Genomic DNA, 22845 nt, shown 5'->3' with positions numbered 1-22845 from the left:
ACACACAAAAAATAGTGCTTTAGGCCACTTTCACATTGGGACGTTGTGTTTGATGTGACGTTAAAGTCGCACAACGTGCCCCTAACGCAGCGCATGTAGGTTATGAAATTGGACGTTATTTTGCACTGCGTTGTGTCTCTTGGTGCACCGTTTTCGTCGCATACTGATGGAACGAAAACGGCACATGCGTTACATTTAAAAAAAAAAAAAGAAACATTACTGAGCATGTGCAACACACATAACGCAGCAAATTTATTGCTAAACACACAGCATGCAGCACTGTCTAAATATTGCTACACGTTACACACAACGCAACGTGTGCACTGTGAATGTCGCACAGACTTAGTATTGCTGTGCGTTAGTCCACGTTAAAAAACATTTCTAACAGAGGCCTTAAACCACACCCACCAACACCACACTCAAAGGTACAACCATGTTACATAGCAATTAGAACACATTTCCTGCTCAATATACTATTAAGCATTATGTCACTCCATCAAAACATCATTCTAATAATCCTCTTCAGCGGTGTGTCTCAACATTATTTTGTACCCCTTTGAAAGCCTGCGCTCACCAAGTACCCCTTAATATAGTAGAAATTAATCTCAAGTACCCCTTGACACTGATATGTTTAATAGAAGTACACTGTAATTATTTCTAAACAGTTTCCAAGCTTTTAGTTTTGTTATTAATTATCTAAAATACTAATTTGGTGTTGTAGTTTATAAAGGATTATCGTTTTCTAAGGGCTTGTTCATACTTAGGGCATTTTGCATTTTTCTGAGCGCTGGCGATTTTAAAAACGCCCTAAAATAGCTTGTGCAATGAATCCTTATGGGATCGTTCATATCTGCGCATTTCATCTGCTTTCCGCTTAGCAAAGCGCTGCCTGTACCATAGAGAGCGATTCTGCTACAATGGAAGGTATAGGAAAAACGCAAAACGCTCACAAAATCGGTTTATGCAGCAATCGCGTTCACGCTTTTAAGAATAAATACAGATACATTTACTTACCTAAGGAGAGGGAAGGCTTTGGGTCCTATAGCGCCTTCCTGCTCCTCTCTCGGCCCCCGTTGCAGCGCTGGCTCCCCCGTAGCAGTATTCAACCAATTTGGTCAAATACTGCTCTCCCTGCCACTTCAGAAGTCTTCGGAAGCCCGAGTGCTCCCAAAGATGGGTTGCTTCATACTGCACATGTACAAGCTCCCTCTCTCGTGTGTGCAGTATGGAACCGCCTGTCTTCAGGACTTGGCTCCCGAAGACTTCTGAAGTCCCTCGTGGCGCGAGAGTCAAACAGGGGAGCCAGCGCTGCACCGAGGGCACCGGTAGAGGAGAGTGAAGGCTCTATAGGACCCAGAGCCTTCCCTCTCCTTAGGTAAGTATCTGGTTTATTTTTTTTAGAATGATTCCCAATGACTTTAAAGGAGAGCAGTAATGCTTGAGTGATGGTGGGGCGTGGCTGTAGCAGTGATGTGGAGGAAACCCTTGGAAACAAGAGCCTTTCCAGTAATGGTAGCTCTAAGCCAATAGTGACAACTATAGGCATGTGCCTTATGATAAATGAGAAAGTCTTACCCTATATCGTCGGCTCCGCAACTTCTTCTCTTCCTTCTCCCGTAGGCTCTTGAAAGGATTCATGGAGTTTCTATATTCTCTCCTCTTTGTCAAAAAGTAGGCAACACAAGCACCTATAGCAAAACAATGTTCATGAGATCAACTACATTGTAATGCACTTTAATGCACTTTATTCAGTATTTACTTCTTTTATGTGACTAGTAAGAGGAGGTAATCAAAACTGCCGCTAGAACCTTCTAGGTTCATTACTAGGTAAGCTTCTTGACCCTTCATATGTATGTTTTCCACAAAACAAATCCTAGAAATCTTTGATCAAAATTGTGCAGCATGTCCCCAAAATAACATAACTAAGAAGATATGTCTCTCAAATGTCTGTTCCTAACTGTAGTCTGCGCTCAGCCATAATGCAGATATTTGGGACAACCAGTGAGCTAAATACAGGATTGAGGGGAATATTTTGCAAAATCATGCTACAATGTTAATTGCCATTACTACAAAAAAAAATAGGACTCTAAATCAAATCCAGCTGCAGGGTGAAACAGAAATGTTATTTTAACACCATTTAAAATAATAATGGCTTCCATGTTTGTTAGACCTGAAGATGAAAAAAAAAAAAAGTTTCACTTACCTGGGGTTTCTGCCAGCCCCCTGCAGCCAACCTGTGCCCTCGATGTTACCAAACGATCCTCCGTTCCCCCGCCACAGCTCACTTTCACTTCAGGGAGTCCCCTGGTCGCGCGCGTCCTCATTCCCATCACTAGGAGCGTCCTGCGCAGTAGAGATTTTTTCACAGGCGCAGTGGACGTCGATTTACAAGTCGGTATGGATGAAAGTGAGCTGGGTGGGGGAACAGAGGATCGTTTGGAAATGGCGTGGGCACTGGACGGCTGCAGGAAGCTGGCAGAAGCCCCAGGTAAGTGAAAATCTTTTTTTTTTTATTTCATCTTTAGGTCCGCTTTAAGCCATTATGGAGGCTTTCATATCTGGAGGCTTTCACTGCCAATTTTCTCAAAAGATGTTACCTTATTTTATACCTAGGTAGATTGTGAAGATGAAATGGCAATGCTGTTAGTTTATAGCTGCAAGAGTTTCTTTGTACATAGGCCTCAGGTCTGAAGGAAAGCTGGAGTGCAGTGTCTTCTGATGTTAATACTGAAGCCAATCAGATTATTACAGTCACAGGGAAACCTCCTTTTACTGTATTCTTATGCACAAGATAAAAAGGGAAGAATCTACATTAACCACTTGCCGACCGCGCACTCATAACGCGCGTCAGCACAGTGGCAGCTGCAGGACCACGACGCACATCTGCGTCACCGGCTGTAGGCTAATTAATCAGGAAATAGCCGCTCGCGCGAGCGGCTGCTTCCTGTCAATTCACGGCGGGGGGCTCTGTGAATAGCCTGCGGGCCGCCGATCGCGGCTCGCAGGCTAAATGTAAACACAAGCGGAAATAATCTGCTTTGTTTACATTTTTACAACGCTGCTAACAGTAGCAGCGTTGTACTAGATCAGCGATCCCCGGCCAATCAGCAGCCGGGGATCGCTGTCACATGACAGGCAGGAGCCTGTTAGAGGCTGCACAGGACAGATCCGTTCCTGTGCAGCATCCGATCTCCGGGGCAGGGAGGGAGAAGAGGGAGAGGGGGAATCCTGCGGTGGAGGGGGCTTTGAGGTGCCCCCCCCCGCCACCCACACGCATGCAGGAGCGATCAGACCCCCCCCAGCACATCATCCCCCTAATGGGGAAAAAAGGGGGGCGATCTGGTCGCTCTGCCTGGTATTTGATCTGTGCTGGGGGCTGTAGAGCCCACCCAGCACAGATCTTAGTAATCAGCGCTGGTCCTTAAGGGGGGGGGGGGGTAAAGGCTGAGTCCTGAAGTGGTTAGAGGACACTAGTGTTGGGCGAACAGTGTTCGCCACTGTTCGGGTTCTGCAGAACATCACCCTGTTCGGGTGATGTTCGAGTTCGGCCGAACACCTGACGGTGCTCGGCCAAACCGTTCGGCCACATGGCCGAACTAAGAGCGCATGGCCGAACGTTCCCCGAACGTTCGGCTAGCGCTGTGATTGGCCGAACGGGTCACGTGGTTCGGGCCCGAACACGCTCTGATTGGCCGAACGGTCACGTGGTTCGGGTAAATAAATACCCGAACCACGTCATATCTCCGCCATTTGTCTGTGGGTTTAGCTTTGGGTAGGCAGGCAGGGTAGTTCGCTCTCCAGCCACGCTAGCCAGGGTCCCCCCCAGTCATTGTGTGTCGCTGCTGGGAACAGTAGTACACCGCTCGCTCAGCCACACTATATATAGCATTGTTTACTGCCACTGTGTACCTCGCTCAGCCACGCTATATATATAGCATTGTGTTTTCTGACACTCTGTGTACACGGCTTAGCCTGACTAATATAGCATTGTGTGTACTGCCACTGTGCACCTCGCTCAGCCACGCTATATATAGCATTGTGTGTACTGCCACTGTGCACCTCGCTCAGCCACGCTATATATAGCATTGTGTGTACTGCCACTGTGCACCTCGCTCAGCCACGCTATATATAGCATTGTGTGTACTGCCACTGTGCACCTCGCTCAGCCACGCTATATATATAGCATTGTGTTTTCTGACACTCTGTGTACACGGCTTAGCCTGGCTATATAGCATTGTGTGTACTGCCACTGTGCACCTCGCTCAGCCACGCTATATATAGCATTGTGTTTTCTGACACTCTGTGTACACGGCTTAGCCTGACTAATATAGCATTGTGTGTACTGCCACTGTGCACCTCGCTCAGCCACGCTATATATAGCATTGTGTTTTCTGACACTCTGTGTACACGGCTTAGCCTGGCTATATAGCATTGTGTGTACTGCCACTGTGCACCTCGCTCAGCCACGCTATATATAGCATTGTGTTTACTGCCACTCTGTGTACACGGCTCAGCCAGACTATATAGCATTGTGTGTACTGCCACTCTGTGTACACCGCTCAGCCAGACTATATAGCATTGTGTGTACTGCCACTCTGTGTACACGGCTCAGCCAGACTATATAGCATTGTGTGTACTGCCACTCTGTGTACACCGCTCAGCCAGACTATATAGCATTGCGTACTCTGCCAGTCAGTGTGTATATTGCTGGGATCAGTAATACTCCACTCACCGCCAACCACTATATGAGCTCACCATGAGTTCCTCAGAGACCTCCGCTGTGAGCAGCACTCCCAACAACAGCAACAGCCAACGCCCCACGCAAGCTATAACATCCACTACAGCAGCCAGTGGTCAGCAGCAGCCCTCTCCGGAGGAGAATGTTGTGTCCATCGGTCCGTCGCCAGAACGATTAATGAGGGCTGCCATTGAGGAGATGATGGGGCCTGATGTGGAGGAGGAGGTCGGGCTCAGGCCAGCATCCCAAGTTAATGTTGAGGACGATGAGGGGTCTGTGTCTGGGGATGTTGGGGTGGCAGAGGTGGTGGGTGGGTCAGACTCAGGAGAAGAGTTGTATGATGAGGATGATGATCGGGACCATCTGTATGTGCCTCAGAGTCCGACCCCGGAAAACATGTTGTATCGTGTGTTTAGGTACTAAAATCTGCGTTCCCACTTCCCAGTACTGCCTGCAGTGCCCGGGTCCACGGATCCATATAATTTTTTGGGCAGCACTATCAAACTGTGGTACTATGAGTGAGTTGCCATGGTCCTTCTGTGCTGCCTGTCACACTCACCGTCTGTCTGCAGATGGATTGTTCAACACAGCTACGCCATCTGACATGTAGTCCTGGACCTTGACCATCTTCTCTAGGCGATTGGTGTTGGAGGACATGGAACTGCCCGATTGCTGTTCTGTGGGCTGCTGCATGGGTGTCAGAAAATGTTCCCACTCCAAGGACACTGCCAATACCATTCCCTTTTGGGCACTAGCAGCAGCTTGTGTTCTTTGCTGCCCTCCTGGTCCTCCTGGGTTTGCTGAAGTCAGTCTGTCGGCGTACAACTGGCTAGAGAAGGAGGAGGATGTCAATCTCCTCTCTAAAGTCTCCATCCTCAAGGGCCTGCTGGAATTGTTCCATTTTTGACCTGTCTGACACTTTCTTCAATCAGTTTTTTAACATTGTGTTTGTATAAACTGGGTATAAACCCAGTAATTGGTGTTGTCCAGATTCCAGAATAATGAATAATAATGAATAGTGAATAATGCGCGGGCCGCTTTCAATGCAGTCTAGCATGAATTGAGCCATGTGTGCCAGAGAGTCCTGCCAGACTCCTCTATCTTCATGTTCTTGTAAGAGTTGTGATTGTTGTGATGCACCATATTCGTCACCAGCATCACTTTCTTCCTCTTCTGCTGTCCTTTCCCGCTAAATTGTGGAAGTCCAATGTGCACCGCTCTGTCCCTCGGCAGTGGGGGCATCCAATTCCTGCTCCAACTCCAGCTGTTCCTCGTCCTGTTCTTTGTCATAGCTGGGACCAGCGTTTCCTGAGGCAGGTTGCCTGATGTTGGTATCATCACGCTGATCGTTTTCATCTTCAGAATCCCCCACTTGCATCATGCCAGCGGTTTCCATCTTTAACATTGATTTCTTCAGTAAACACAGCAGTGGTATTGTAATGCTGACTGTAGAGTTGTCACTGCTCAGTCACGCAATGTGGATTGCTCAAAATTTTGGAGGACTTGGCAGAGATCCAACATGGTGGCCCAATCAGATCCACAGAAGCTTGGTAGCTACTAGCTGCTGGAATGCGCCTCGGCACTGCGCAAAAGCGTGCTAGCATGTGCAGCGTAGAATTCCAGCGCGTAGGCAGGGACATCACCCAGCGAGCGATGGTGCGCTGGATTGAAGCGCTCCTGCATCTCTTGGTGAGTCCTTCAGAAGCGGTACTGGACTTTTAACAATTTTTTTTTTTTTTTCCTTCAACAGAAGATCTGCCACGTTGGAGTGAGGAGGACGCCGCCGACCCCGACACCAAGCTGAACCCCGGCGAACTCCAAGCAGAGGATCTTCAGGAACCCTCAAGGCTTTGAGCAAGCTGAGGAGGATCAGCAGTCCCGACGAGACCTCTCCTCATATGCGACTGAGTGCAGTGGAGCTCCCCAGAACAACCTCTCAGTTGTCACTTTGTCACTGGTCACTTTGTCACTTGTCACTTTGTCACTTGTCACTTTGTCACTTGTCACTTTGTCATTTTGTCACTTGTCACTTCTCACTTTGTCACTTGTCACTTTGTCATTTTGTCACTTGTCACTTCTCACTTTGTCACTTGTCACTTTGTCACTTCTCACTTTGTCACTTGTCACTTTGTCATTTTGTCACTTTGTCATTTTGTCACTTTGTCATTTTGTCACTTGTCACTTTGTCATTTTGTCACTTTGTCATTTTGTCACTTTGTCACTAGTCACTTTGTCACTTGGTCACTTGTCCAGATGATCTCGGTACACCTCCTGAGATTCAAATTCCTGCACACATTGCTCTGGGATTTGGGTGTGATGAATGATGCATCTAACTGGCCACCGGAGGCAATTAAGGCCTTCAAAACATTGAAAGCAGCTTTCTGTTCCGCCCCCATTTTGCGTCATGTTGAGTTGTTGACGTCATGTTCATCCTCGGCCTCGCCTTGCATTTCAGTGCGAGGTGCATTTTCCACAGAAAAAGGTTGTGAATCCGGGCACAACATTTGTGGCTGTTCCATTGACCTTTCACAGGTAGAAGATTGTGGGGGTGGGAATAGCTCCTCCGAATAGCCCATTGTGTCCTGAAAACTACTCATTGCATTGCTTTGCGCACACATTTTTTTTGTCCTCATGCAAGGCCTGAGTTGCACCTGAAAGCGTGGCCTTCTCCTCCTGCGCCTCCTCCTGTTCCATCACGTCTGCTGCTGCTGGGTTAGCGTTGACGCCCGGTCCCTGTTTATTGAACCTCTTATCTTTATTACATTTATGACTGCATGGCGGTAAAAAGCATGCTATCCGCACGCTTCTTGTCCTCATGCAAGGCCTGGGTTGTTGTGTCTCAAAAAGCATGGCCTTCTCCTCCTGCGCCTGCTCCTGTTCCATCACGTGTGCTGCTGCTGCTGGGTTACCGTTACCGGTCCCTTTTCCTGGAACCTCTTCTCTGTATTACATTTATGACTGCATGGCGACAAAAAGCATGTTACCTGTGCAAAGAAACATGACATTTTCCACATTTAAAAGACAGTTTTTCCTTTGAAACTTTACAATCAATTTTCTCAAAAACTATAAGCTCTTTTTCAAATATTTTTTTTCCTCTTGTACCCACTCCCAAGGTGCACATACCCTGCTAATTTGGGGTATGTAGCATGTAAGGAAGCTTTACAAAGCACGAAAGTTCGGGTCCCCATTGACTTCCATTATGTTCGAAGTTCGGGTCGAACACCCGAACATCGCGGCCATGTTCGGCCTGTTCGGCCCGAACCCGAACATCTAGATGTTCGCCCAACACTAGAGGACACTGAAGCGAAAAAAAAAAATGATGATCTGATGATTTGTCTGTGTAGTACAGCTAAGAAAAAAAAACATTAGCAGCAGAGACACAAGTCTAATATTGTTTCCAGTAAAGGAAGAGTTAAGAAACTCCAGTTGTTATCTATGCAAATTAGCCATTGAGCTCCACGACTTTCAAAGTCGCAGAGAACTCTGCCAGACACTGGAGATAATAATGGCCTCAATTCACGAAGATCATGCTGGAGATAATAAGGCAAGAGAAAACTTACCTCCACATGGTGAGAGAGTTATCTTATCTCTTCATTCCTTAAGTTACCTCCTCTGTTGTTAATTTACCTCCTCTGTAGTTAATTTACCTCCTCTGTAGTTATTTTCACACGCAGTTAATAAACAGCCTGTCTTTAACTCTGGAGTTATTTTAAGGATTGAAGAGTTAACTTAAAGACAGAAGAGTTAACTTAAGGTTTGCCTGAGGTAAAATGTTTCCTGAATACGACATGCCTCGTGATGAGGCATGTCGTATTCAACCACTGTCAACTGTCTTTTAAATGTGGAAAATGTCATGTTTCTTTGCACAGATGGTGATCACTCTAGAAACGATATTAAAGACAGGAGATAAGCTTAGTGAATTGAGGCCAATGTATCTTTTTTTCCCTCTGCACGAAAGATTTTCCAGAGCAGGCTAGTGAACTTTTAAACCCATTTAGAATGCTGAGTAGTGTCTAAAGGTGCGTACACACGCACTACCGCCGGCAACGATGGGTCCGCCGGACCCTCCCGCTGGGCAGACGTTCAGCCGACAGTAGCGCTTGTGTATGCGCTGTTGGCAGACTGATAAGGCTGTTTCTGAACGATCCGCTGAGTGGATCGTTCAGAAACAGCCTTATCAGTCCACTGACAGCGCATACTGTCGGCTAAAGACCGCCCAGCGGTTTCCATAGCCCTGTAAGAGAAAGTGTCATTAGGGCCTTGCTGTAACATAGATAGTAGTGTAACAATATGGGGAAGCTTCTCTGTTTGCTGTTTTTTTTTTTTTTTTAAGTGTGGTGTCACAGTTTACCCATCTCTTCAACTAAAAGAAAGGCCCAGGAGTAGTCTTAGCTACCGTAATATCTATGTTACGGCAGGGCCCTTATTACACTTTCTCTTACAGGGCTATGGAAACCGTTTTGCCCATGTGATAAAGTGAGGTGCAAAAATGAAATCATACCTAGCAGAGGATGGTTTTGATCCATCAACCTCTGGGTTATGGGCCCAGCACACTTCTGCTGTGCCACTCTGCTGCCTCAAAGGGAATGCTTTGTTGTAGGTAAAAGTGGTGTTAAACTTCTTGGAGCAGACTTACTTCCTCCCTCCAAAAGACACACATACATCCCCATAAAATCATGTAGCAGCAACAACTAGTCTCTGTGGCACAATTGATTAGTGCATTCGGCTGTTAACTGAAAGGTTGGTGGTTCAATAACTCTCTCACCGTGTGGAGGTAAGTTTTCTCTTGCCTTATTATCTCCAGCATGATCTTCGTGAATTGAGGCCATTATTATCTCCAGTGTCTGGCAGAGTTCTCTGCGACTTTGAAAGTCGTGGAGCTCAATGGCTAATTTGCATAGATAACAACTGGAGTTTCTTAACTCTTCCTTTACTGGAAACAATATTAGACTTGTGTCTCTGCTGCTAATGTTTTTTTTTCTTAGCTGTACTACACAGACAAATCATCAGATCATCATTTTTTTTTTTCGCTTCAGTGTCCTCTAGTGTTGGGCGAACATCTAGATGTTCGGGTTCGGGCCGAACAGGCCGAACATGGCCGCGATGTTCGGGTGTTCGACCCGAACTTCGAACATAATGGAAGTCAATGGGGACCCGAACTTTCGTGCTTTGTAAAGCTTCCTTACATGCTACATACCCCAAATTAGCAGGGTATGTGCACCTTGGGAGTGGGTACAAGAGGAAAAAAAATATTTGAAAAAGAGCTTATAGTTTTTGAGAAAATTGATTGTAAAGTTTCAAAGGAAAAACTGTCTTTTAAATGTGGAAAATGTCATGTTTCTTTGCACAGATGGTGATCACTCTAGAAACGATATTAAAGACAGGAGATAAGCTTAGTGAATTGAGGCCAATGTATCTTTTTTTCCCTCTGCACGAAAGATTTTCCAGAGCAGGCTAGTGAACTTTTGAACCCATTTAGAATGCTGAGTAGTGTCTAAAGGTGCGTACACACGCACTACCGCCGGCAACGATGGGTCCGCCGGACCCTCCCGCTGGGCAGACGTTCAGCCGACAGTAGCGCTTGTGTATGCGCTGTTGGCAGACTGATAAGGCTGTTTCTGAACGATCCGCTGAGTGGATCGTTCAGAAACAGCCTTATCAGTCCACTGACAGCGCATACTGTCGGCTAAAGACCGCCCAGCGGTTTCCATAGCCCTGTAAGAGAAAGTGTCATTAGGGCCTTGCTGTAACATAGATAGTAGTGTAACAATATGGGGAAGCTTCTCTGTTTGCTGTTTTTTTTTTTTTTTTAAGTGTGGTGTCACAGTTTACCCATCTCTTCAACTAAAAGAAAGGCCCAGGAGTAGTCTTAGCTACCGTAATATCTATGTTACGGCAGGGCCCTTATTACACTTTCTCTTACAGGGCTATGGAAACCGTTTTGCCCATGTGATAAAGTGAGGTGCAAAAATGAAATCATACCTAGCAGAGGATGGTTTTGATCCATCAACCTCTGGGTTATGGGCCCAGCACACTTCTGCTGTGCCACTCTGCTGCCTCAAAGGGAATGCTTTGTTGTAGGTAAAAGTGGTGTTAAACTTCTTGGAGCAGACTTACTTCCTCCCTCCCTCCAAAAGACACACATACATCCCCATAAAATCATGTAGCAGCAACAACTAGTCTCTGTGGCACAATTGATTAGTGCATTCGGCTGTTAACTGAAAGGTTGGTGGTTCAAGCCCACCCAGGGATGGCTTTTTGGTTTGTGAAGGGAACTAATGTACCCTTCTTATACTTGAAGATTGTATACAAATGTAAGCAGACTGCAGAGTGGTGCAGCAGGAGTGTGCGGAGCCCATAACCCAGAGGTTGGTGCATCAAAACCATCCTCTGCTAGGCAGGAATTCATTTTTGCATCTCGCTTTATCGCATGGGCAAAACGGAATCCTGTTCGGGTATAAAAATGTCAAATTCAGATATCCGAATCGGATCCAGATATCTGGGTACCCGGATCCGGGCGGGTACTAACCGAGCATCCCTGATGAAAAATCTATTCCTTTTCACAAACAGAGCTTCAGGGGGCGCTGTATGACATTGATATTGTGGTGAAACCCCTCCCACAAGAAACAAGAAAGTACGTACTCTTGGCAGTTTCCTGTCTGTGAAACTTGCTGCATTGTGGGAAATAGCTGTTTACAGCTGTTTCCAACTGCCAAAAACCATGCAGCAGCTACATCACCTGCCAACAGTAAAAATGTTCACTGGAGTTCCTCTTTAAATTGTTTTTCCCGAAACAAAACTGGACTTTTAATCATTGCGCTCAGATGAGTAGAAGCATTCTCTAACAAGCACTGTTGATAACCGCTAAAAACTCTTGCCTGCAATAAACGTCTGGTTCTGTTTTATGTCCCGGTAAGTAAATCATGCATGCTGCTGCCTAGTGTTAAACTGCTTCAATTTGACACTAGGGGGAGTCAGCCAACCGTCTGAGGAAATCTCCAAAGTTCCCTATAAACTCTAAAGCCCCTTTCATATATAAACAGAATTTGTGTTCAATTAACGTTTTTGCAAATTTACGTTCACCGCACATCTGATGCAAGTCATCTGATGCATTTGGCAGGCATTGTTGTGCGATTTTTCAGATGCAAATTTTCAGCAGAAACATTTGTCTGGCATGTATACTTTTTCCGCAACAGACGTGTGATTCCCATATCTATACAAGCAAATGGGAATTGTACATTTTTTGCATTAGCAATGAGAAAAAGGCATGCAAATCTAAAGTTAGATACAGTGTCATGTAAATTAACTTCATTAATGCATGAAAAATGTTGAATAAAAAATAGATACAAAAAATAAATAAAAAAAAAAGATTCGGAACTCCCCCAAAATTTGTAAAAATGAAAAACAAAAAACAAACAAACCCCCCCCCCCCCCCCCCCCAGAAAAACTGTTGCCAGAAATCACAGGGATAAGTGTAAAGGCTGCCTAACAGTGATGTAAGAACAAATCCGAATCCCTCTTGCCGGCACGGCATGCACTGTTAGTGGGGTATCGGATGCCTGATGCATATTTTCGCTGCATGCCTTCCAATTTTTCCTCCGCATGCAAATCAGTTGGCAGCCTATTGTTTCACCGCCTGTCACAAAGAGGCCTTAAAGTGAACCAGAGACGAAGCACCCCACTGATGTATTTTACCATATATATCAGTGGGAACATTAGAGAAAACACCTACCCTGCTCTCTGCTTCATACTTCACTGCTTAGCCTGCCTGTTATCTGCCCTGATAAAATCCCCGACTGAGCATTCAGTCTGGCGTTGCTCAGGAATTATTATAGCTGAGTCTGTCTTTTCTGATGTCTTTTCAAGCCCAAGCCGGCCCCCTTCTGGCTTTGCTATAATGACTCAGCTATAATGATTCCTGAGCAAAGCCAGACTGAATGCTCAGTCTGGGATTTTATGAGGGCTGATAACAAGCAGGCTAAGCAGTGAAGAATGAAACAGAGAGCAGGGTAGGCGATTTCTCTAATGTTCCCACTGATATATATATATATATATATATATAGTAAAATACATGAGGGTGCTTCAACTCTGGTTCACTTTAAAGGAATTTTTAAGTCAACCTAAAAAAAAAAAAATGTTCTCCGGTTCCCCTCCAAGCAGCAGCGCCGACCCCCACAAAGCTGGCCCATCGCCACAAGTCACTGGCTACTGCGCATGTGCAGCCCCGAGCCGTGCCAATCACGCTCCTGCTGCTGGGAACGCTCTGCACATGCGCAGTAGCCAGCGATGGGCAAGCTTTGCAGGGGTCGCTGCTCGGAGGTGAAGAGGAGGGCACAGGAGGACACTAGGGGGCTGCAAGAAGCCCCAGGTAAGTTAAAATCATTTTTCAGGTTGACTTAAATATTCCTTAAGCTGAAAAAGTGAGGGCATCTCTGACCTAGATAGTCTACATGTGACATTCAAGCCAACTTTTTTTTTAATATGTATGCTATGTATATGTATCACCATCCTGAATGGTACCTTTCAGTTCTTTGTCTGTGTAGTGATGGACACTGGACACCAGCTCCTGTTTCAGCTTTTCTACCAAGAACTTTAGAACAGAAATATTCCAGGAGGATTTGATGCTGCAATGAAACAATGCACATGTTATTAAATTGTCTCCTTCAAACAATTCTGTAATTATCCATTCAGTCAGAGAAGAGATGCAGTAGAACAAGCTAGAGAATATGTAACACAAGTGATAAGCCCGATAATACTCACCTCTCTGAGCCGTTGAAGCGCTTGTGGTTAGAGATGTGATTGTGAATGTTATGCACCAGTTTCTAAGAAAGAAATAGGCATATAATGAATAAGGCGCTTGCAGACAAACAATCACCATTCAGTACAATGCTTACAGTACATGTTTATAGCCCTAGCCTACAGCCCAGTTTCTGTGTTTCTGCTTGAAAGGTTCAGCCCAGTATGAGCGTTTCAAGCCCCTCCATATTGATCTTCTGAAAGCTCTGCCCCAGGAAACATAAAGCCACTGGAGGGGTGTGAGTGGTGGCACACAGCCCTGCAGAGATTCTGAGGATGCTTCTCATCACTTTCTATGTACCATACATGAAAAGGGAATTCTACAAGACTTGAGCTGATCTGTAAACAGAGTGCTTGTCTGAAGCAAACAATGCAGTTCCTGTATGGTCACTGAGTACAGAATATCTGATAAGAAAAACACTGCTGCAAATAGTGCCTCATGCTCTGTAGAGTCACACCATTTCACATATGATAAAGACTGCAGTGCTGCCTTCTCAAAACCAAGAACAATGTGAGTCTCATAGACTTGTGGTAGGATCATCCCCAGTTCCTACAATTTGACTATACTGGGAAATAATTATCATACCCATGGATGTTATCAGACTGCACCAAACACCCTGGCTGAGTTACTATTATTTATTGTATTTATAAAGTACCAACATAACACGCAGTGCTGCACAATAGATAAATGGGGTTGACCTGCATGATAGGACAAACAAGGGAGCTCAGAACAAGAAACATCAAAATAAGATCATGTGAGGGAGTTGAATGTATTTGGTGACCATAGTTTGTTACCGTGAAGTGAGTGCCTAGCGATGAGGGTGCATGATCAAGTTGGAAACAATTGGGAGGAGAGCCCTGCCTGAGGCTTACAATGTAAAGGGTTGGTGTAGAGACATTCGGTACATCTGCTGAGAAGACCTATCCCATGGAAGCATGCGGCAGCTGGCTCGGAGGCCCTGTACCCAGGTTAACGTTTTCCCCATTGTTACTAGAACAGTCCTGCTGGCATGGAACTGCCACTGCTTTTTGCATAATTTACCTCTGGGTGCTCCAGCTTTCTCTTATGCTGGGAATACACGGTTCATTTTTGAGCCATTTAGATGGCTTGATAGATAATTTCCAACATGTCCGATCTCCCACTCAATCGTTTCGCCGCTCGATTTGTGATAGCGGTGAATGGTAAAAGATAAGAAAAACGAGCCAAAGATACCGTAAGAGAATCAACTGCAGAATCGAGTGGCGAAACGATCAAATGGGAAAATGGAGCGGCAAAAACAAACCGTGTATGCCCAGCATTAGGGCCTGTACACACAAGCCAACCTGGGCAATCAGTCACTCCAATCACGAGGTTGGAAGTGCCTAATGGTTATTTACCAATATATGTGGTCACTCAGGGAGAGAGTCATGACTGAATGGCCTGCTAAAGAATTAACGCCCCTGTATTTTGCACATGATGGCTTAGACCATTTTACCAATGCCTGTATAGATGTTCCCGTAACAGAAATCCTTCACTGGCTCACAGTTTACAGCTGTACAACTACCAGGACCAGCAGATGCTCCGGAGGTTGATTACGGCCACTTCCACAGGTTCCATACTGAGATGCCAGGTCCCCAGCCGAGTGGACAGCAAACTCATATGCTTGCTCACCCATACGTGCACACCAGCCAATGACTACAGTGAGATCATTCTACCACCGGCTATCTTGTGGCTTTTCTCCCAATTCAGTGTACCCTCATCTTTATTTCCAGTGCATACCCATCCAATCATTGGTCATAGGAGCTGCACTTCAATGGTTAGCTACACTACATGCCAGTCTCCAATCACTCCCTGGGGGTCCCTTAAGGGTCTTTTTCAGCTCTTATGTACAGTAATATTTAATATCTCTGACTGTCCTCTTATGTGTATGGTGAGCTTTCATATCACTGACTGCTATCTTACGTCTATGGTCAGATTTCTCTGGTCTGGCTGCTCATAAATAATGCATGTCAGATTTGATTGGTAACTAAAGGGGCCCATACACTGGTCGATTTCAGCCATCGATGGATCGATTCTATAGAATTGATTGGAAATAGATTCTATCAAATTGATTGATTCGCGGCTGATTTTGATCGACAGGATGGAAAATCTAGGTCGATCTGCAGCTGGCAGCAGACTGATTGCCAATAGAGTTGCATTGGATCCAGTGGTCCAATAATGCATTTAGATCGATTTCCAATAGATTTCATTCTGAAATCTATTGTAAATCTGTTCCTAGAGTGTGGCACACATCAGATAGATTCCTGTCAGATTTGACTTGACAGGCATCTGACAAATCTATTTGTTTCGAATCTGCTGCAAATCTATAAGTGTATGGCCACCTTAAGGCTTACTACACATCATCATTTCTCTTTGCATTGACTTATTGAATAAGACAGTATGCACCATTTATGTCAATTGACCTGACCGCAGAAAGCAATTGTCCTTTTCATGGATAGTCTATGCACTCCCTGAAGCTGATGAAGACAGGCTCTAGCTATCCAGATATTGTCCATCATAGCCTACCAGGATTTGTAGCCTAAGAGCAAGCTGTCTAAGCCTATATTATGCTAAGCAATTACAGAAGCCTTTTAGTTTTCTGTCACAGAGAAAAAGCCATAGCTGTAGAGGCTCATCTCACACACAGACTAGCTCATTTCTTATGCTTGTCACATAAATGGCAACCTGATACAGAAAACCTTAGCACAAATCTGCATACGGCCAACCCTTTGGCCCTTCCTAGTGCTGTGTATGCAGAGGGGTGGCGAGAAGAGGGGCAATAACAAATTTATTTTGGGAGGGGGGGGGGGTGCACCAGCTCTGTTCAATTGCATACAGCTCTTACCCTTACTCCTTTGTGCTCCTTCTCAACTGAAAAGTCATTTCTCATCAATGTTCCATCAATAAAATAAAATGATAAGACAATAAAATAACAAAAAGCAGCATCATTTAAAGGGGACTTGAACTCAGATCCTGCTCCAGAAGATATGCAACAATATAATAACCTTTTAAAGGGGAACTGAAGAGAGAGGTATATGGAGGCTGTCATGTTTATTTCCTTTTAATCAATACCAGTTGCCTGGCAGCCCTGCTGGTCTATTTCTCTGCAGTAGTATCTGATTAAAACCAGAAACAAGCATGCAGCTAGTCTTGTCAGATCAGACTTATAAGTCTGAGCCACTGAAACACCTGATCTGCTGCAGGCTTGTTCAGGGGCTATGGCTAATAGTATTAGAGGCAGAGGATCAGCAGGGCTGCCAGGCAACTGGTATTGTCTAAAAGGAAATAAACATGACAGCCTCCATATACCTCTCTCTTCAGTTCCCCTTTAAGGAAAAACATTTCTTTGTTACACCTGATACAAATCCTGCAATAAATCTGCAGTATGTCTACTTCCAAGCAGACATATTGTTAGTACCTGTGTTTACAAATTAGCTGCTCTGCCATGGCTTGGCTGACACAGCCGAGAGATCAAATTACAGATGTGATTAGTCACAGATTAGGGGGGATTAGACAGGCTAAACTCTCCAAATACATACAGGGTGCATTCCTCTCTGTTTTTCTTCTGTCCTGTGCAAGAGTTCAGGACCACTTAAAGATGGCCTTGGATTATAAAACATTTGCAGGAAGATTGAATCTAACTTATTCTAAAATGATGTGTAAAGTCTATAATCCTCCAGGAAGGGTTCACACTTGTGTGTGCGGAAAATGCGTGTGTTTAAACGAACGTTATTTCACAGTAGCTAGTGTATGTTGTCAGTTTTTAAATTGCATTGCAGAAATCGCAGGAGGCCCATAGGAATACATTACTTGCAGTTTTGTGCCTGATTTCGCATTGTGTAAAAACGCATGTGGATTTGCCAAGTGTGACCCCTGTCTTAATAAAGGAATACTTCAGCAAACAGGTCTATGAACAGTTAAAAACCAATAAGCAGGAAGAAGCAATTGTTCTACCAAAAGACAAGAGACTGACCAAATAAGACATATTATTGAGGTACATATACTTACGCCTATGTAACTTACAGCACCGGCATCATTAACAAGCATTTATAATATTCTAAATCTCCAGTCTGAGTCTGCTCTTGCTGTTAAGCTGTGGCTCAGCTTCTGCAGATAAAATATTGTGTCTTCATACAATCGTGAAAGTATAGCATAATCTACCTCCAGGACTGTCAATCCTGAGACCGCGTCAGACATCAGCCCATATGCAATTCCCTTTTTCTCCTGAGTTTTCTCCTAGGTGATATTTTCTTGGCCTCAATTCACTAAGGGTAGTTCGGTAAAATAGTTTAGGTTGGTAGAATACCTCACCCAAATTTCCAAAAAAAAATGCTTAAGTTCACTAAGCCCTGCTCAGTAAGCTTCACCAGCTGTGGAGCAGGTCAGGTCTTCCCACAAGTCTCCTTCTCCTGCTCTGCCAGTCTGAAGTCCCACCCTCCAGAATATCGGATCAAATGGAGTGAGAAGCAGCGCTGTGTGGCTCTCCCTATTGGTTGTCTGCTACATCTGTCAATTGTTACCACACAGAGATTGTAAATTACTACTGTAGCTGGTCAGAGCTGGAGGTAAATACCGAACGCTTTTACTTGATTTACCGAATGCTTTAATCTTTGTGAATTACAATTTCTTGAGGTATTTAGTGCACGTCGGTAATTCGCCTCACTAGTTGGTAATTTTACTTCTGAGTGCAGTAATAGGTTTAGTGAATTGGCATTTTGCAAGGTGATTGGTAAAATCAGTAGTTTTCTGCATTACTGAATGCGGTAATGCTTAGTGAATTGAGGCCCTTGTGAGAAAATGCCTTTTAAACCACCAGCAAGCAAGAAAATACTAATAAATAACATAATTTTGATACTACTTTGTCACCAACCTTTAGGTACTTTTTCAATGGTAAAATGATTAAAGGACACCCGAAGTGAAAATAAACTCATGAAACAAACGATTGTATCTACCTTCCTTCTCCAATGACTTTTTAAGATATTCCAGTTTTATTTTATGTTTAAATCTACTTTTTAAGTTTGAACTGTTTATTGTTTTTGCTCAATGACACATTCATTAAAGTATGCCAGAGCTAAAATCTATGGACTATTGTCCCCTTTTATCTCTTTCCTGCTCTCAGAAGCCATTTTCTGCTAGGAAAGTGTTTTATAGTTGGAATTTCTTATCAGTGAGTGTCACACTGTAGTCACTTCCAGGACTGAGTCAGCCACTTACATACCTGATATTTAACTCTTTCAGGCAGAGAAAGAAAAAAAGGAACACAGCATAGTTATTTGTGTGCTAGGCACTGTACATACCCATGTCTATCTCATTATGTCACATGTCACTTCGGGTATCCTTTAAAGAGAAGATGAAAATTTCCTAGGAGATAACTCAGGAGTAAAAGCTAATTGCATATGGGCCATCATCCACTAAAATCACTGAGCCTGCCCTGCCTATGTGGCTGAGCGAGAATACATACCGGTGCATTGCTGGGATGTAGGACAAAGGAGAATATGACTGAATGTGCTCATTTACCCACATCATGGCATAGTCAAAGTAATACACAGACACTTCTATGTACAGATAGTTCACTCTAGACAGCAAAAAGGAAATTTATTTCACAGATGTCAGGTAAGTTTTATGGCTCTTGATGAATCAGGTTTGCCAGAGGTGTGGAATAGACCATCTATATCAGACTGGAATAATCATTCTAAAGCTGCCCACTAACGGTCCAATTTCTAGCGAAAAATCGTTCGAGCGATCAGAGATTCTGATCGGATTGGTTGTAAATAATCTCCATTGGTGGACACAATCGATTATGAACGAGTGATAAAAATTTTGCCCGAATGAATTTTCGTCGAACGAAAATTTGGATTTTCTTGGTGGTCGTGATAGATAGGAAGCAATGATTGGTTAGTTGATGGTTTAGTGAACGATTTTTCGTCCGATCAGAATTTCTGATCGCTCGAACGATTTTTCGCTAGAAATTGGACCGTTAGTGGCCACCTTTAAACAGGCCAACTCTCTCCCGTCCCCCATTTATTATCAACATAAATGCGGTTTTAACTTTTTCTACCCAGTCACACCTTCATACAACAGGCCTGCACAACTGATATTTTTAAATTATTAAAGGGACCCCGAGCAGGATCATAAAATGGGAAATAAAATTACATAGTTGGTGAGGTCCCTCTGCACGAGCGCTGTAATAAACGCGCAGAAAATGTGGGCACAGCCAGCGCCACCATAGACCGTAATAGGAATTACAGCTACAGCGCCGCATAGCGAGCGCCAGAAGACGGAGCTGAAGTTACTTTTAAAACACTGTAATTCGGCTGCCAGCAATCGCTGGAAGCTAAATTACATCATTCCCCACTATCTACGTGGGCCTAGAGGGGGAATAGTATTTAAAGCCGCCGGGAACCTGTGCAGCAGCAGGATAAGCCACATAATCACTGTATCCTGCGCCCAAGTCTCCCGGCGGCGAGATCACAGGGACGCCCTCTGCATCCTCCAGGCTCCCTCGGTTCTGCCCCCAGTGGCTCCGTTAGAGTGGCGACTTCAGCCACAGCACATGAACGACCCCTCCTTCGGAGAATCGCGCGTGCGCAGAACCCTTACAGCAATGGGCAAACGAGCGAGGCGGGTGCGCGGAGGGGCCGCACATGTGCAGTAGCGCACGACTTTGCCACTCTAACAGAGCCACCGGGGGCAGAATGGCGGGAGCCCGGAGAATGCAGAGGGACCTTATCGACTATGAGGGGCTGGTAAAAGCCCCAGGTAAATTAATTTGCCCATTTTATGGTCCTGCTCAGGGTCCTTGCTTAAACATTAGTTAAAAAATCCCTTCCATATTACTGTTTATTAAATACATTAAAGGACCACTATCAAAGAAAATTGTAAAATATAAAATACATGTATACACATACAAATGAGAAGAACTATTCTTCCAGAGCAAAATGACCCTAAATGATTTTTTTTCCTTTATTGCTGTCGCTTACAGTAGATAGAAGGAATCTGACAGAACTGACAGGTTTCGGATTAGTCCATCTCCTTATGGGGGATTTTTAGTATTTTGCTTATTTCTTAAAAAAAAGCAGTCCCTAAATGGGATCTATACAAAGATGTCAGCTGATCCCCATACCTGTTTGCACACCATTTTTGCAGCTGGAGTGACAAACTGCAAATCACTAAAGGCATTTGAAATAATGAAAATCCCACATGAGGAGATGGGCTAATCCAAAACCTGTCAGTTCTGTCAGATTTCTACTATTTACTGTAAGCGACAGCAACTTAGGAGAGAAGTAATTTATAGCTCATTTTACTCTGCAAGAAATGTACTTTTTAGTTGTATGTGTTTACATGTATTTTAAATTTTACAATTTTTCCAAAAGTGGTCCTTTAAATAGTTAGGAAAAGGAAAATGTCCTTGTTCACTAATAGTATGTTTTATTTTCATAGCTTTATGGAAAAAGATGATTCCCTATGTAAAGTCATTACTGTAACATTCTGGCTATCCTTGCTGGTGTATACCACCGCTTTTCATACTTACTGACAAAACTAGGTCTCGTTTTCGCCGAGAACATTTCTGGACATTGAGACGTTGGCGGCTGCTTGTGCCAGTATAAAATGGCATGAGGAATGGTGGTGAAACCGGTGGCCGCATCTCAGCAGCATCTGGAGAAGTCTCTGACATAATTAACCCACCAGGACTGAGGGAGCCGTCCTTCTGAATTAGAAGATGGGAATGTGTTGACTTCATGAGCGGGGGAGTCGGCTCGTTCAGAACATCCACCGTGTCCCTCTGAGGACGCAAATCAGTCAATTGCTTCACAAAGCTGGGCGGTAAGATCCTTTGGGTGGAGGGTTCTGCACTTAAAAAATCATCTATGGCCTGCAACAATAAAATGGACATTATGCAGATGTATCGACATCAAGTTTAAAGCCTCCCTCATAAAACCATGCAAACACAAATATAGCTAGTAATGGCAGGTACTGTGTTAATATATGGAAAGATGGCTGGCGCTGAGGAAACACAGGCACTGAGCATGCACACAACAGATGGTATGAAGATAATACACCTGCCAGAATTACTGCAAACAGAAGCTGTCCCTATTAAAAGTGACAGACTGCGTTTCCCACTGGAATGAAGTAGAATGGAGACTAAGCATACACAGGCTGTGAGCTGATATATTATGTACACATACACATGGCAGGATGCTGAGGGGGCAATAAGCCAAAAGAAGATGAAGCCACTCAATGAAGAGTTAAAACCTATGCTTCACATTATATTGGATTTTCTTACCAGCTGGACCCCTAAGAAGGAATAGCCAGCCATAGCCTAATTCACATAAAGCCCGCCATGCCAAGGTATTCATATTTACGTGCGACTAGCAACGTCTCAATCTGGCACGGAACTGCCCAATTTTGAAATATATTTGATTACGTTTTTCTGTATGAACCCCTGCTAGTAATTCACCCTTGAAATGTACTGACTTGCTATGTGTAAAACCCACTATTGCAAAGAGAATTAGAAAAAAAAATAGAAGCACTGAAATAATTCTTGGGGACACTGGGATAAGTGCTGACAACTTCTATAATTACACTTTTATAGGCACTTAAAAAAAGGACGGGGAGGAAAATTTCTACAGCATGTAAGGGGATGGCAGCTAAAGATCACAAGCCGATTATGTTTTTTGCTTTGGCTCTGTTCATCTGTGTCCTATTCTTATCTTATAGTGAATCAATCACGTTGCACAACACATGCAATGATTGAGAATGGTATAGGAGAGGATCTCGGACCAGGCCACTATATGCCTGGAGAGGAAGGCTATTAATGGAGGTGAGAAGGCGGGGCAACTGTTGCAGGAAAAAGCACATGCTACATAGCACATGTACCTCGGCAGAGTTTTGGCGTGCTGCCAGTGGCGTAGCTAAATCGCTATGGGCCCTAGTGCAAGCTTTACATTGTTCTATGTAAATATATATATTTCTCTACTAAAAGTGTTTGACTCTAAACTTTATTCCCATCCTTTAAATTGATATACTACTAAATTTAAAATATTAATATGAAGCAAAATGAATCAGGATAGAAAGGACCAGTGTGGTTTGAATCATAAAACATTTTTCTTATGAAATCTTTATGGTATGCGTGACTAGGGATGTGAAGGGGCGTGATCAGCGGTGGGATTAGGGGCGTGGATTAAGTGTCCCTCTTTGTCATCTCAAGAAGTTGGGAGGTATGTATATGTAACCATTCATTTCACATATACTGCAGGAGAATAAGGTGCACGATGGAGTATGACTGACTACA

The 22845-nt window shown here is 44.2% G+C and overlaps 1 protein-coding gene across 6 annotated transcripts in view; it reads right to left on the bottom strand.

Moving 5' to 3' along the window:
- Positions 1-22845, bottom strand: part of C1H14orf93 (chromosome 1 C14orf93 homolog) — a 50791-nt gene that overhangs the window by 4629 nt on the left and 23317 nt on the right. For all 6 annotated transcript variants that reach the window (XM_068271544.1, XM_068271542.1, XM_068271547.1 and 3 more), the window contains 4 exons: positions 21085-21426; positions 13499-13560; positions 13259-13362; positions 1576-1688 (listed from right to left, as the gene is read on the bottom strand). In XM_068271544.1, coding sequence (XP_068127645.1) covers positions 1576-1688; positions 13259-13362; positions 13499-13560; positions 21085-21426 — 621 coding nt within the window. The remainder of the gene's footprint in view (positions 1-1575; positions 1689-13258; positions 13363-13498; positions 13561-21084; positions 21427-22845) is intronic.

Source organism: Hyperolius riggenbachi, chromosome 1, assembly GCF_040937935.1.
Source record: "Hyperolius riggenbachi isolate aHypRig1 chromosome 1, aHypRig1.pri, whole genome shotgun sequence".
In the NCBI taxonomy this organism is placed as follows: Eukaryota; Metazoa; Chordata; class Amphibia; order Anura; family Hyperoliidae; genus Hyperolius; species Hyperolius riggenbachi.
Note: the sequence above shows the minus strand (reverse complement) of the source record. Positions and strands in the feature narration are given on the sequence as shown.